This window comes from Erpetoichthys calabaricus, chromosome 12, assembly GCF_900747795.2.
Source record: "Erpetoichthys calabaricus chromosome 12, fErpCal1.3, whole genome shotgun sequence".
In the NCBI taxonomy this organism is placed as follows: domain Eukaryota; kingdom Metazoa; phylum Chordata; class Cladistia; order Polypteriformes; family Polypteridae; genus Erpetoichthys; species Erpetoichthys calabaricus.
The window spans coordinates 140879141-140893643 of NC_041405.2; the positions used below are offsets into that span (position 1 = coordinate 140879141).

Consider the following 14503-nt stretch of genomic DNA (forward strand, 5'->3'; position numbering starts at 1 on the left):
TATCTTCTGACGGGTCTTCTTCTGCTGGGGTGTCATGCTGGCTTTTCTTGATAGGTTTGAGGAACATTGTGATGGGAAATTGCTGCCGATGTTTCTTCATGGTGGCAAGGGGGGTTTTATATGTCTGAATGGCAGCATCAATGGCATTATTAAATTTGAGAGCCCAACCCATATAGGGATTCCATGCTTAGTTTCATTGCCAGAAGCCTTAGAAGGTGCAGGGCGTTTGGACAGCATCTTAGGGCTTTAAGAAGAACAAAATGAAAAACTCGAGAACACTCAGCGAAACACTCGAGATAGCTACACGCGGTAAACTGTTATGATGTGGGAATGCTGCATCACAGAGCAGCAGCCAATCAGCAGCAAGGAGAAATGAATAATGTTCTCGGATTGGCTACTTTCACCATCACAAGCTGCGTTTTCCTCTATGGTTGCTTTGTGTTCTCTCTACAGTACAGTATTGCCACAAAAAAAGCCATAAAAAAATTGCGGAGGATATTTGTGGTTTCCACTAACAGTTAGTTTCTAAGGAGAAATCCGCAAACGACTGAGGCTGCGAACTCTGAACTGCGACTTCGCGGTGGTCTACCGTATACCCATGCAAAAATGAAGGCTGATGACTCGTGAGACTTGAAAGAGATTCTCATTTAGGTTTCATTTAAGAGTCAAGTTTGCCACAGATGTTTCTCCTAAAATTCCTTATGAGAAATTGCTTCAGACAAAACGGAGACATGAGATACAATTGATGGAAAAGGAGTCAAATTTGAGAATTTGGTTTGAAAAGTGTGGGATATTCTGTGAGATCTCTCTATAAGTCTTGTTAGACTTCATTATTATTGGACTGATGCCTCTGTACAAGGTGACTTAAAACATCTGAGATACGATCAGTTCCATTTCTTTTGCTTCTCCAATTGGAGAATTGTGGCTACGTGGTGTCAGTAGTGGAATGTGAATGCACAGCCTTAGGGTCTGAAGTCCAAATTCTTAATCACTATGCCACACTGCCTCCCTTTGCTTCCAGAATGAGTATAATCTAATTGGAGTACAGCAACATAAATTAGAGCAACTAATAGTATTAATCAGAAGAAGGAGTACAGCTCTGCAATCCTAGTAAAGTGTTTTATTACCACAAACAACTGTCCATACATTTCCCTATATGCTACTGAACATAGGCCTTAACCTGCAATTGCTCCATCCTGGGCATGACGTTAATCTGAATCCAGCCCTCCAACTTGCAGGGAAAACTTTCTAAACTCAGTTCAGAATCAAATGGATTTGAGGTGAAAAATGATGAGCTGCAATAGCACAGAGAGAACATGCAGGCGGCTAGACACATGTCACTTCTGGTAGTAGAGCTAACTACCATGTGTCCAGGCATTTGTTAGTCAGTGCGAGTCCACAACACAATGGAAAAACAATGCTCTACATTCAGATTGGGAGTGCCAGGCAGGACAGACAGGCATCCCCACTGGACGACGGCCTGATCTCTTGTCAAGGTGGAAGGTGCCAGGGGATGGACGAACAGAAACCAGAGGCCAGGAGAAGTTCCATCCCCCAAACATTAGGTGGCAGTTCATGGGAACCGGAGTCCAGAATTGCAACCCTGTCATGGTGCCTGGGTGTACCACAAGAGCATTCTGTTACTGCCCTGGTTCTCAAGCAACCCGGATGTGTCCCCCACAAGTCACTGGAAGCCGCTTTGTGTCCAGTATAAAAGAAGACCACTGTCTTACCTTAGGGAAGGAGACAGCACGTGACACTCAACTGGAGGCTGAAGGAGAGAAAAGAGCTTCATTTATTTTGTATGGCAATCAGCTGTGCTTTATTGTGCAAAATGCTTGGTGGATTAATAATCCATTATTTGAACCCGTGACTGTGTTGGGTATTATTGGGTCTGGGGTATGGGGCTCGGTGGCAACCCCTACTACTTACAAGATCTATTCTGCTCGGCTCTTTGAAACAGGAGCTTCATATAGCTGGCTTCTTTTTCATGAAGTGGAAGAAGCACATGGAGGCTTCCATGGTGATTTTTTTTAATTAGAGTGGTCCCAGTGGGAAATACTCTGCTTCAGAAGTCACAGTCAAAGCCTCCCAAAATACAACACAGCTCCTGACGAGGGTCCGTCAATACGATATGTGAAATGTAAATTCTATAAAAGGGATATACAGTGCTTCCGGAAAGTACTCACAGCGCATCACTTTTTCCACATATTGTTATGTTACAGCCTTATTCCAAAATGGATTAAATTCATTTTTTTCTACACACAACACCCCATAATGACAACGTGAAAAAAGTTTACTTGAGGTTTTTGCAAATTTATTCAAAATAAAAAAACTGAGAAAGCACATGTACATAAGTATTCACAGCCTTTGCTCAATACTTTGTCAATGCACCTTTGGCAGCAATTACAGCCTCAAGTCTTTTTGAATATGATGCCACAAGCTTGGCACACCTATCCTTGGCCAGGATAATGCCCCTGGGTGTAAATAAAAACATAAATACATAAATAAAGCAGTAGCACACATACACACACATATATAAAGGTTTAAAGGACACTGCAGGGCCAATTGGTCCATCCTCAGAATTTCAAATATTATAAGAAGGAAGATTTACTTGATAATCAATTACATTGATCATAAGATAGAAACTTTGAGAAACATTGCTTAAGAAGAGAAAGCCACCCTAAAAACAGCAAAGCTCCTGACGAGGGTCCGTCAATGCAATATGTGAAATTTAAATTCCATAAAAGGGATATAAGGCCCCAGGGTGTAAATAAATAAATACATAAATAAAGCAGTAGTACCCACACACACATATATATATATATAAGGGTATAGAGGACACTGCAGGGCCAATTGATCCATCCTCAGAATTTCAAATATTATAAGAAGGAAGATTTGCTTGATAAGTAATTACATTGATCATAAGATTGAAACTTTGAGAAACATTGCTTAAGAAGAGAAAGCCACTCAAAGAAAAACAGCACAGCTTCCTGCTCATGTGAAACATAAAGTCCACAAAATGGGATGTGGCACCCTGCTGCTTAGACTTAAACATTTTGACCTCCAACTGATTACCTGTCTGGTTACAACTCATTTCCTTCTGTCTAATGCAGAGTAAATCTGTGTCATCTACGGACAGCCAGAGGACAGAAGAGAAGCAGGGGTCATCGGCCGAGTACACCGGGGCTGGCAGCAGCGAGGGCAAGAGGCGACGCTGTGACGACAAGGACTCGCTCACACATTACGTATGTAGATTTGTTCTGTGCATGACTGTGTATGCTTTGACCTCACACCTGAGTTTAATACACCAACCTTGTCCCTAAAGTTTAAATGAGATGAAAGTCTAGTCATTGAGAATTTCGAGGGGGCACAGTTATAAAACCCCTGGTTAGCCCAAACATGGACGATATTACAACTAACTGTAAAGTAGATCTAGAGCTCTAGAGAAGTGTAAAAAACTCACCTAACCTTCAAGAAACTCCAGACAGGCATGCAGTACGCCAGTCACTTCTTAGACATTTGTGCATCTAGTGGGCTAGAAAGCTAACAATCAGACATGGAGAAATCTGCACGGACTTGGAGTTTAATCTCCAGACACAGGTGTCACGTGAGCTGTAATCTCTAGGCGGCATGAGACGTGTGTGCGGAAGTGCAGTCTCCAGAGACACCATGCTGACTCCAGGGGCATTCAGTCTAGAGAGGGTAGAAAGCATCTGGTGTAACGTTCACTCCGTACAGACAGCAGGTTTAGTCTCTTCAAAGACTGGAAACGTCTAGGATGATTTTAACTCCTCTAAAAAGACTGGGAAGTGTTTATAGAGATGAGTTCTAATTTCTAATCTAATAAACCCTTACAGAGCCAAGGTGTCATTTTCATTTTACAAGTCATTATAAACTTGCGAGTTAATCACCAAAGCTGGTGGAAAACACTTCCCCATAGGGTGAGACATCCATATTGACTCCTGGCGTAATCGCCTTGCTGGGTGAAAAAAATCTGGGTTTGCCTCTGCAGTGTGGCATAAACACATATTAACTCAAATGGGGTACAAGAGGTGAGAGTCCCACACTGATGTGAGGCGTTAACAGTTGGGACGAGAAGGCCATACTGACCTGAGGTGTGCACACTCAACATGATAAGGTCATACTGACCAGACCTGTTATATCTATATCTAGGTGGAGTGGTGGCTCTGAGGCTAGGGATCTGCACTGGCAATCGGAAGGTTGCCGGTTCGAATCCCGTAAATGCCAATAGGGACTCTGCTCTGTTGGGCCCTTCGCAAGGTCCTTAACCTGCAATTGCTGAGCGCTTTGAGTAATGAGAAAAGCGCTATATAAATGCAAAGAATTAATTATTATTATTATTAGTCTGTGGGATAAATCCATACTTGACGTTTCTACATATGGTTAGAATGCCATACTGACCTGAGGTGTGATATCTACTTAAAGTGATAAAGTAATAAATCCATATGTACTGTATGGTGAGAATGCCATAGTGATGTGAAGTGTCTACACTCTGGATCAGAAACTTATACTGACCTGAGGTATTCTACACTCAACATGATAAGGTCATACAGAGCTGAGCTGTAATATCCAGTCAACGGGATAAATCCATATGTGCAGTGTCTGTCTGTGGTGAGAATGCCATATTGACCTGAGGTATGATATCTGTTTAGTCTTATAAATCCATGTGTACTGTATGGTGAGAACGTTATACTGATGTGGAGGGTCTACATTCTGGAACAGAGTCCTATCCTGACCTGAGGTATTCTACACTCAACTTGATAAGGTCATACTGACTGGTGCTGTAATATTCAGTCAACGTGATAAATCCATATGTGTCATGTTCACATATGGTTAGAATGGATCAGAATCCTATGCTGATCTGAGGTGTCCACAATCAACTTGGTTAGGTCATACACAGCTGAGCTGTATATTTTTGTATGAAAATGTGCTATATAAATAAATGTTGTTGTTGTTGTTGTCCGTCAGTGGTGAAAATGCCGAATTGATCTGAGGTATGATATCTGTTCAATCTGATAAATCATACATATTGTGTGAATGTCATACTGATGTGGAGGGTCTACACTTTGGATCGGAATCCTATACTGATCTGAGGTGTCCACACTCATCTTGGTTAGGTCATATGGAGCTGAGCTGTAATATCCAGTCAACATGATAAATCCATATGTGTCATATCTGCATATGCTTAGAATGCTACATTGACCTGAGGTATGATATCTACTTAAGTAATAAATCCATATGCACTGTATGGTGAGAATGTCAGACTGATGTGAAGTGTCTACACTTTGGATCAGAGTCCTGTACTGACCTGAGGTATTCTACACTCAACATGAGCTGAGCTGTAATTTCCAGTCAATGTGATAAATCCATACTTCACATGTCTACCTACTGTATGGTGAGAATGCCATACTAACCTGTGGCAGGCATGATATCTATTCAGTCTGATAAATCCATATGTACTTTATGGTGAGAATGTTATACAGATGTGGAGGGTCTACCGTCTGGATCAGAAACTTATACTGATCTGGTGTCCACACTCATCTTGGTAAGGCCATACGGAGCTGAGCTGTAATAGCCAGTCAACGTGATAAATCCATACTTGACATGTCTACCTATGGTGAGAATGCCATACTGACCTGTGGCATGATATCTATTTAGTCTGATAAATCCATACGTACTGTATGGTGAGAATGTTATACAGATGTGGAGGGTCTACCGTCTGGATCAGAAACTTATACTGACCCGAGGTGTCCACACTCCACAAGATAAGTCCATACCGCCCTGAGCTGTAATATCCAGTCACACATGAAGTGTCAATCAGATTGCTTGGTGACATTGGTCACACACACACAGAGACACACAGACAGTGGTGTTTTTATTATATAGTACAGATAGTGAAGTTGATGTCCTTTCAGGATGTGACGTCCATACCGACTCTGGTCATCCAGAGTCGTTGCTATATAATGCCTTTCCAGGGTGTAATGTGCATTTGTAACATCCATTCAATTATAAACTGTATGCTTATCTGTAGGTGAGTGTCCAGCGACAGGACTTACAGTGCAGTGTCCATTCATAGTTTGAAGTCTGCACTAATGTAAGATAATGTTCATTATTATTATCATTTATGGTGACTTACAACATCTGAGTTACAAATGGTTACATTTCTTTTGCTTTTCCACTCGGAGCAGAGGCAGCAGAAGGGACTTATTGATGGTCATACAGTGTCAGTAATGGGATTTGAAAGCACAACCTCATGGTTTGAGGTCCAAAGTCCTAACCACTGCGCCACACGGCCTGCGATGTGGCATATCATCATACTACTGCTGTTATATCATCACACTTCCCTAATGCAGTATCCATTGAGTTTCTGATGTCGCTAATCGGAGCTGTATGGTCCACTCAGTGTGAGACATCAGAAGCGGCCTCCACAACAGTGAGGACTAAGCTACAGACATGTTGATCAAGTCCATGCTAATCCAGTCCTTTACAGGTTAGGGTTTAAGACTCACAAATAATGCCAGTCGTCCACAGATGTTCTGTAAGTAGATCTCAGTGGCAGAGGTGTTAGGAGAGCCTATTAGGTGACAGGGGCCTTTAATCTCCTAGGAATAACAAATATATATATTAAATAAGCTGTTTTTCTGTAGAGCTAAATTTAGCTGAGAAGCAGGCCCCAATGGAAAGCAATGCCACTTTAAGAGGTCTTTGCCAATTGTACTGCTGTCATGGTAACACAATGACATCACCTTCCTGTTTGAAGGTACCTCCAGCTAGGTGACCTTTGCTGTACAAACACACTTCAGGTTGACACTTTGCTAAAGCTTAAACCGCACTGACCCCCTCCGCCAGAGCCCAAAGTGAGTCTATTCATATTCTTATATTTTTAACATATATCTTTGTTTTTAGCAGGACAGCGACGCAGAAAGAAGTGAGGACAACCTGGTGGTGGATGTTTCAAATGAGGTGGGCTTCTTGGAAATCCTCATTGGCAGAAGGGCTCTTTCATGAGATTTGCTCTCACCAGTGTCTTTTGTAACTCTCTCCTCTCCCACCACAACACCTTAGGAGCCTTCATCCCCTTTGGGTAGTCTCCCTCACTCTCCGCATGGTAATGGTTTGGACAAAAACAGCCTGCTGAGGAAGGACCTGCCAGCAAGTCCCAGTTCGCCGAATTCGCCCCACAGCAGTCCCCCGGGAAAGATCAAGGATGCTGCACTGGTAAGGTGACAGTTGAGGTGTGTGTGTGTCACAGTTAAGCACCCGAGTATATGGGTGGACTGGGACAGACTGAAGTGGTCCTGATCAGGGGGCACTAATCTAACTCTAAAAAACTTGTATAGGAGCTGAAAGAGAACCAGGACATTAGAAGAGATGAAACTAACACGCAATGTCATCTCCTTTCCTATGAGGAGGTGCTGTCCTTGGAAATTTGTAGATCTTAGTCATTCCAGCTTATCTTAACCCAATAAGAGAAATGCAGAATTTGTACATTTTAGAAAACAATGAAGTCATGACGAGGCACTGCCACATCCACCGGTTCGGGGAGGGGGATTTGGCTTTTGGAGAGGCAGAGTTGTGTGTCTGATCTTTAAAATCTCTCCTATCATCTCAGGCGGATAAACCTGGAACACCTGCATTGAACTCTACCAGCTCGTCACCTCTTCAGGATGCCCTGACCCCGGGCCCCGGTCCCAGTTCAGCGACTTGCTTGCGCTTGGTGACCAGTAAGCCCTCGACTGTTGATGCACTTGGTAAGGCCTCATTTTTGGCATCCTACATCTGATCCTAAACTTGTAGGGGCTTTAGAGGTCTCCTCCACCTGTCCATGAGAGGGCAAATACTGTAGTCATTTTTGCTATGTGGTGTCTATTTGGCAAAATGTCTTCTGAATGTGTGACCAATTTTCACTCCCTCCCTTGCAGGTCTGAGGAGCCCACTGGCAATCTCTGGGTCCTATCCGGCTCATTTTGGGGTGGTGTCCCACACCGGTCTCAACGGGGAGCTGTCCAGCCCAGGAACCTACAGTGGACTTCACATCTCCCCACAAATCAACACCACGGTCAGCTATGGACGGTCGCCAGTGGTAAAGTAGACATTGCACCTTTAACTCTGTTAAGAAGTTGACCTCAGTGGTTGACCCCATAGATTTAAAAATCTCAATAATTGGTGAGGCTCATTCACACTGTGAGGATAAATGGACCTCTGAGCAAAACAGGGCCACAAAGGTCAGGGGGGCATCATGAAAATTAAGCTGAGTCTTGATGTAGTATGTGCTATCTACTCAGCTGATGAAGAAGTTATTAGATTGTGTTTGATGGCCTATAGATACAAACTGAATTGAATAACACACTTTTAGTGAGCGTGTGTATAAACAGGGGTTGTGTGGGCCCCATGTCTTGTGGGGTCTGGAGGTCAGTGCAGTTGGGATCAAAACCAATTAAACCTGAATGTGCAGTGTTAGGGACAGAAGAAGGGTCATTCCACAGCCAAGATGGTATGCTTTGATAGGAAACAAGGTGGAAAATGATCACTAAGTAGAAGACATCTAGACACAAGAAAAGAGCGGAAAGACTTTGCCCGGTGACACACATCTCCCCTCTAGACAAAAGCAAAGAGACATATCCCACTTACACAGCCGGTACACTGGCCATTTCAAGAATCCAACATTCAAACAATAGAACAATTGTGATGAGAACAGGCCATCCAGCCCAGCGAGCGTGTCTGGATTGTCCAAAATAACATCAAGTCGAAATCTGAAGGTCACTAAAGTTGTACTGTTCACTGTACTTCTTGGTCATTTATTCCATGTGTTCTATGGTTCTTCGCATTGTGACATGTAAGTTCTTGTCTTGAACCCCAAAACATGAGGTTTAGTCTCAGTACTTTAGCAAAACCAGTTTTATTCTAATTGAAACAGGAACAGTGGGGTTATTTATTGCAGTGGGATCTACCACTCTCCTATACACAGACACAGCAGTTAGGCAGAGTCGTGGCCAAGTAATCCTGCTCCCTGTATTTATAACGTTCCTTGCATCACCCATCCCATCGACGCCAGGCACTTATAGTGTGACCAGGATCGGCTCGGATATCCCTTCTTAGTGCCCCGAAAACGGACAAGCAATCTTTCACAGACATGGCAATTGCACTTCTCTGTGTCATCCCATTTTTTGGGGGGGTTCCTGGGGGTTCCCAAAAGAGTTCAGAAACCTCACAGCATGAAGTAAACTTTTCTAATATTTGTGTGAAAACTGCCCTTAAACTGTATTCTAAATGAACAGCCTTGATCCACCATAATTCTGAATACAATCATGTTACCTCTTAATCTCCATTTGCTTAAACTGAAAAGGTTCCGCTTCTTCTTTCTCTCCCCATAGCTCATACCTTTCATTCATAATCCGCCTTATCGCTCTCCTCTGGACTGTCTCTAGTGCTGTTGTGTCTTTTTTTGTAATATGGAGACCAAAACTGAACACAGTGCTACAGGTGACGCCTCACCAGTGTCTTGCTAAGCTTAACCTTAACCTCCCTTGACTTGAACTCCACAGATTGTGAGAGGTAACCTGACATTCTATTAGCCTTCTTGATCGCTTCTGTCCCCTGTCTGGATGTTACTTCCTACATGCAATACTTTACATTTACTTACATTAAATTTCACCTGCCACAAATCTACCCAATCTTGTATGCTGTCCATGTCCCTCTTTAGCTGATTCTAGATTATCCGCCATCCCACCTAAGTTGGTGTCATCTGCAGACTTAACCAGCTTGTTATTTCTCTCTATTATATAAAAAAAACTTGGGATGAGACGAGACCCGTTCAGAGAGATGAGACGTGACCTTCTCAGAAAGACACTTTCACATCCCATGAGACTAGACTTTGTGCCAAGAGATTTAACCACACCCGGGGCCAGAAGGAGACAAAGTGGAACGTCATAAAGAATTCAAAAACATTGGCGCGATACACATGCAGAGCAGGTTAGAGATAATGAAAGTAGGACAATTCGAAAGTCTCAAAAAAATGATAGTAAAGATTGCATTAGCGCAAACAAACGGAAAATATTACTCGATGAAATAACGGAACAGCGAAAAGAGATTGAATAGTGTTTAAGGATGTCTGGGGGAGAAGAGAGACAAGGCAGTGAGACAAAAGGACAGCTGCTGTACAGGCTTTTAAATGTTTGAAGCGCCGCACGGGATGCAGATCACGCAGCCATCAGCTGATCGAGCAAAGAGGAGGTAAAAAAAAACCTGTTTTTGTTTCTCATTGTATCACCGGTTAAGAGGGGTTTTCAGGGGAGCGACCGCGTCTCCTTGGGGTGCGTTCAGCCCCCCTTTTAACAATGGCGTGTAGCGCTGGCGCTAAGGGGTTGGTGAGCAAAGAGAGCAGGGGGTGAAGCCCCCTAGTATATTCATATCCAGATCACTTACACAAAGCCTGTCTATTAAATAACAAGTCTGACACAATAACTCACTTTTATTTACAGTATATAACAATTCTAATGCTTGTCCCTTTCAATATACTCCCATTCGCAATTACGCACCGATGCAGTCTTGGTTTCCACTGGTCGAAGGCGTGGAGCAGGTCAGTTTCCGTCAGGTGTTTCAAGATATCAGATGTTTTCTTCTTTACTTCTTAACTGCCTCCATTGACTCCAAACGTGCTCTTTTAATCACCAATTTCAATTTAAGTAAAATGCACACGCATGAGACATGCAGTGTTCCCCGTAAGCCTCAGTAAGCATGTGAAAAGATTCCATTGGTGTTTTGTTCAATTTTACTAAATTGATGCATTGCTCAGCTTTTAAACTTAGCAGGATTCCGCCACACAACTCCATTAAACGGTGACAGACAATGAACTAAACGTCAGAGAGTGTTGTCGTTTGTCATACAGGTTTGGAGAAGTTTAAACCTGCATGGCAAGAGCTCTGAATTAGTTCTCACTGCTATGCTAAAAAGAAAGAAACACTGTCTCGTTATTTATTAGACAGACCTCATATATAATAAAAATAGGAGCAGCCCCAGCACTAACCCTGAAGGACACCGCTTTTAACGTCACCTAATTTTGGTGTTTATGGAAACATGTCTCCACTACACCCCTGCTAAACTGAAAAGCAAACAGACGGAAAAGTCAATAAGCAGGCTGTGACACTCTGGGCAACCACTAAACATGGACACTGGAGAGTGAGCGCCTCCCTATTCAAACATGACTAGATGGAGCAGATATACATAAACGAGAAAATACATTTTTCCTACTGCTAAATGACACCTTTGCTTTTTCTCCTCCTTTTGGCTGCTCCTGTTAGGGGTTGCCACAGCGGATCATCTTCTTCCATATCTTTCTGTCCTCTCCTTCTTGTTCTGTTACACCCATCACCTGCATGTCCTCTCTCACCACATCCATAAACCTCCTCTTAGGCCTTCCTCTTTTCCTCTTCCCTGGCAAATCTATCCTTAGTATCCTTCTCCCAATATACCCAGCATGTCTCCTCTGCCCATGTCCAAACCAACGCAATCTCACCTCTCTGACTTTGTCTCCTAACCGTCCAACTTCAGCTGACCCTCTAATGTTCTCATTTCTAATCCTATCCATCCTCATCACACCCAATGCAAATCTTAGCATCTTTAACCCTGACACCTCCAGCTCTGTCTCTTGCTTTCTGGTCAGTGCCAGTGTCTCCAACCCATATAACATAGCTGGTCTCACTACCATCCTGTAGACCTTCCCTTTCACTCTTGCTGATACCCGTCTGTCAGAAATCACTCCTGACACTCTTCTCCATCCATTCCACACTGCCTGCACTCTCTTTTTCACCTCTCTTCCACTATCCTCATTACTCTGTACTATTGATCCCAAGTATTTAAACTCGTCCACCTTCGCCAACTCTACTCCGTGCATCCTCACCATTCCACTGACCTCCCTCTCATTCACACACATGTATTCTGTCTTGTTCCTACTGACCTTCATTCCTCTCCTCTCTGGAGCATATCTCCACCTCTCCAGGGTCTCCTCAAACTGATCCCTACTATTGCTACAGATCACAATGTCATCAGCAAATATCATAGTACACGGGTACTCCTGTCTAATCTCGTCTGTCAGCCTGTCCATCATCATTGCAAATAAGAAAGGGCTCAGAGCCGATTCCTGATATAATCTGTAATCCCACCTCCACCTTGAATGCATCTGTCACTCCTACCGCAGACCTCACCACTGTCACATTTCCCTCGTACATATCCTGTACAACTCTAACGTACTTCTCTGCCACTCCCGACTTCCTTATACAATACCACAGCTCCTCTCGAGGCACCCTGTCATATGCTTTCTCCAGGTCCACAAAGACGCAATGCAACTCCTTCTGGCCTTCTCTAAACTTCTCCATCAACACTCTCAGAACAAACATCACATCTGTGGTGCTCTTTCTTGGCATGAAACCACACTGCTGCTCATTAATCATCACCTCACTTCTTAACTGAGCTTCCACTACTCTTTCCCATAACTTCATGCTGTGGCTCATCAATTTTATCCCCCTGTAGTTACTGCAATCCTGCACATCCTCCTTATTCTTAAATATCGGCACCAGTACACTTCTTCTCCACTCCTCAGGCATCCTCTCACTTGCCAAGATTCCATTAAACAATCTGGTTAAAAACTCTACTGCCATCTCTCCTAAACACCTCCATGCTTCCACTGGTATGTCATCTGGACCAACGGCCTTTCCATTCTTCATCCTCTTCATAGCTGTCCTTACTTCCTCCTTGCTAATCTTTTGCACTTCCTGATTCACAATCTCCACATCATCCAACCTCTTCTGTCTCTCATTCTCTTCATTCATCAACCTCTCAAAGTACTCTTTCCATCTGCTCAACACACTCTCCTCTCTTGTGAGTACGTTTCCATCTTTATCCTTTATCACCCTAACCTGCTGCACATCTTTCCCAGCTCGGCTCCTCTGTCTAGCCAGTCGGTCCTTTTCTCCCTCTTTAGTGTCCAACTCATGATACGTTAAATGCCACAATAAATGATGCCTTTGCTACACTGAACATTTACAGGATAGGAGACACCACCCAATTATTGTCCCTGCTCCACTGGGAAGCTCTCAAGCAAAGCAATGTATAAGGAAACAGCAGTGCTAGAGCAGCCAGCTTGTGTACTGGGAAACTGGAAATCATCCTCCAGTCCCACTCCTGCTAGACTGAGTAGGCAGGATACCAAACTACTTGACGTGAAACACATTACACCTTCAACTTTTCCGAGACCGGACATGTCATATATCTAGAACCTCTTAATTGCCCCCTACTACTCTTAGCGAGGACACTTCAGACATCCAAGTTGAGTGACGGCTCTGTGTGTTTCTGTCATGTAATTGTTGCAGGTGATGAAAATGGGATGCACTGAAAGTGCTTGGACTGGACTCTGTCAGTTGACATATTGACGTGCTGACGTGTTTCCTGTCCTCTCTTGCCCTAGGTTGCCTATGAGTCCCGCTCACACTTAAGGACGCCAGGCCTGTCAGCCACGCTGCCTCCTGTCACCGGTGGAAAGCCGTAAGTTCACTCGGGTGGACTCCAATGACGTGTCTGCCAGAAGGTTTTAGCACTTGGTGTCATTGTACGCTGGTAGAGAGGGTTATGCTGTCATTGTCACCATGCATCACGGTTCTGTTTCATAATTTGGCTCTCTTGAAGTAGTTTTAGGAGCTGAGCGATGCACACTTATTTGTGCTGCTGAACAGACACATATTAACTTATAAAATGTCTTTTAACAATAAGATAGCGAAACACCTGTCCTGAGATGTTCACCCCCCTCCCCAGCACCATTTGACTTGTGTGCCGTTCTGCCCGCAGAGCCTACTCCTTCCATGTGAGCGGAGACGGTCAGATGCAGCCGGTTCCGTTCCCACCTGACGCCCTGATTGGTTCCGGAATCCCACGCCACGCCCGACAGATGCACACTCTCAGTCACGGCGAGGTGGTGTGCGCTGTGACCATCAGCAACTCGACGCGGCACGTCTACACCGGGGGCAAAGGCTGCGTCAAGATGTGGGATGTGAGTCAGCTGACTACCAAGAGCCCTGTGGCCCAGCTTGACTGCCTGGTAAGCACGACTTCCCTCTCTCTTCATAGCGTTCAGGGCTGGGGAAGGAAGATGTCTGCTGCAGGAAGACTAGACATCTGTCAAGAGGCCTACTTGGTTAGAGAGCTTTAAGGCTGTTAGAGCGGCGGCAGGTTTTTCATCTTTTTTTGTTTTTTGAAGTAAACAAAGGGTTGGTCATTAAAAGCTAAAACGAGGTGGGGTGGGGGGCTGGATTTGTACAATAGGGACTACAATAGAAGTCCACTTTAAAATCCACTTGGTTGGCCAAGAGGAGGAGCAAGGAACCTTTTAACTGGAGGATGAAAACACTGCAAAAAACCAAAAATCGACAAGGTAGGAAAGTTCAGAGGACTCAACCAAAGAGAGCTTAGAGACTCGTCAACTCCAGGA

General features: G+C 43.9%; 1 protein-coding gene across 6 annotated transcripts in view; it reads left to right on the top strand.

Moving 5' to 3' along the window:
- Window positions 1-14503, top strand: part of tle2b (TLE family member 2, transcriptional corepressor b) — a 186847-nt gene that overhangs the window by 148042 nt on the left and 24302 nt on the right. For all 6 annotated transcript variants that reach the window (XM_051935265.1, XM_051935266.1, XM_051935268.1 and 3 more), the window contains exons 9-15: window positions 3117-3248; window positions 6934-6987; window positions 7090-7242; window positions 7637-7775; window positions 7947-8107; window positions 13487-13563; window positions 13864-14113. In XM_051935265.1, coding sequence (XP_051791225.1) covers window positions 3117-3248; window positions 6934-6987; window positions 7090-7242; window positions 7637-7775; window positions 7947-8107; window positions 13487-13563; window positions 13864-14113 — 966 coding nt within the window. The remainder of the gene's footprint in view (window positions 1-3116; window positions 3249-6933; window positions 6988-7089; window positions 7243-7636; window positions 7776-7946; window positions 8108-13486; window positions 13564-13863; window positions 14114-14503) is intronic.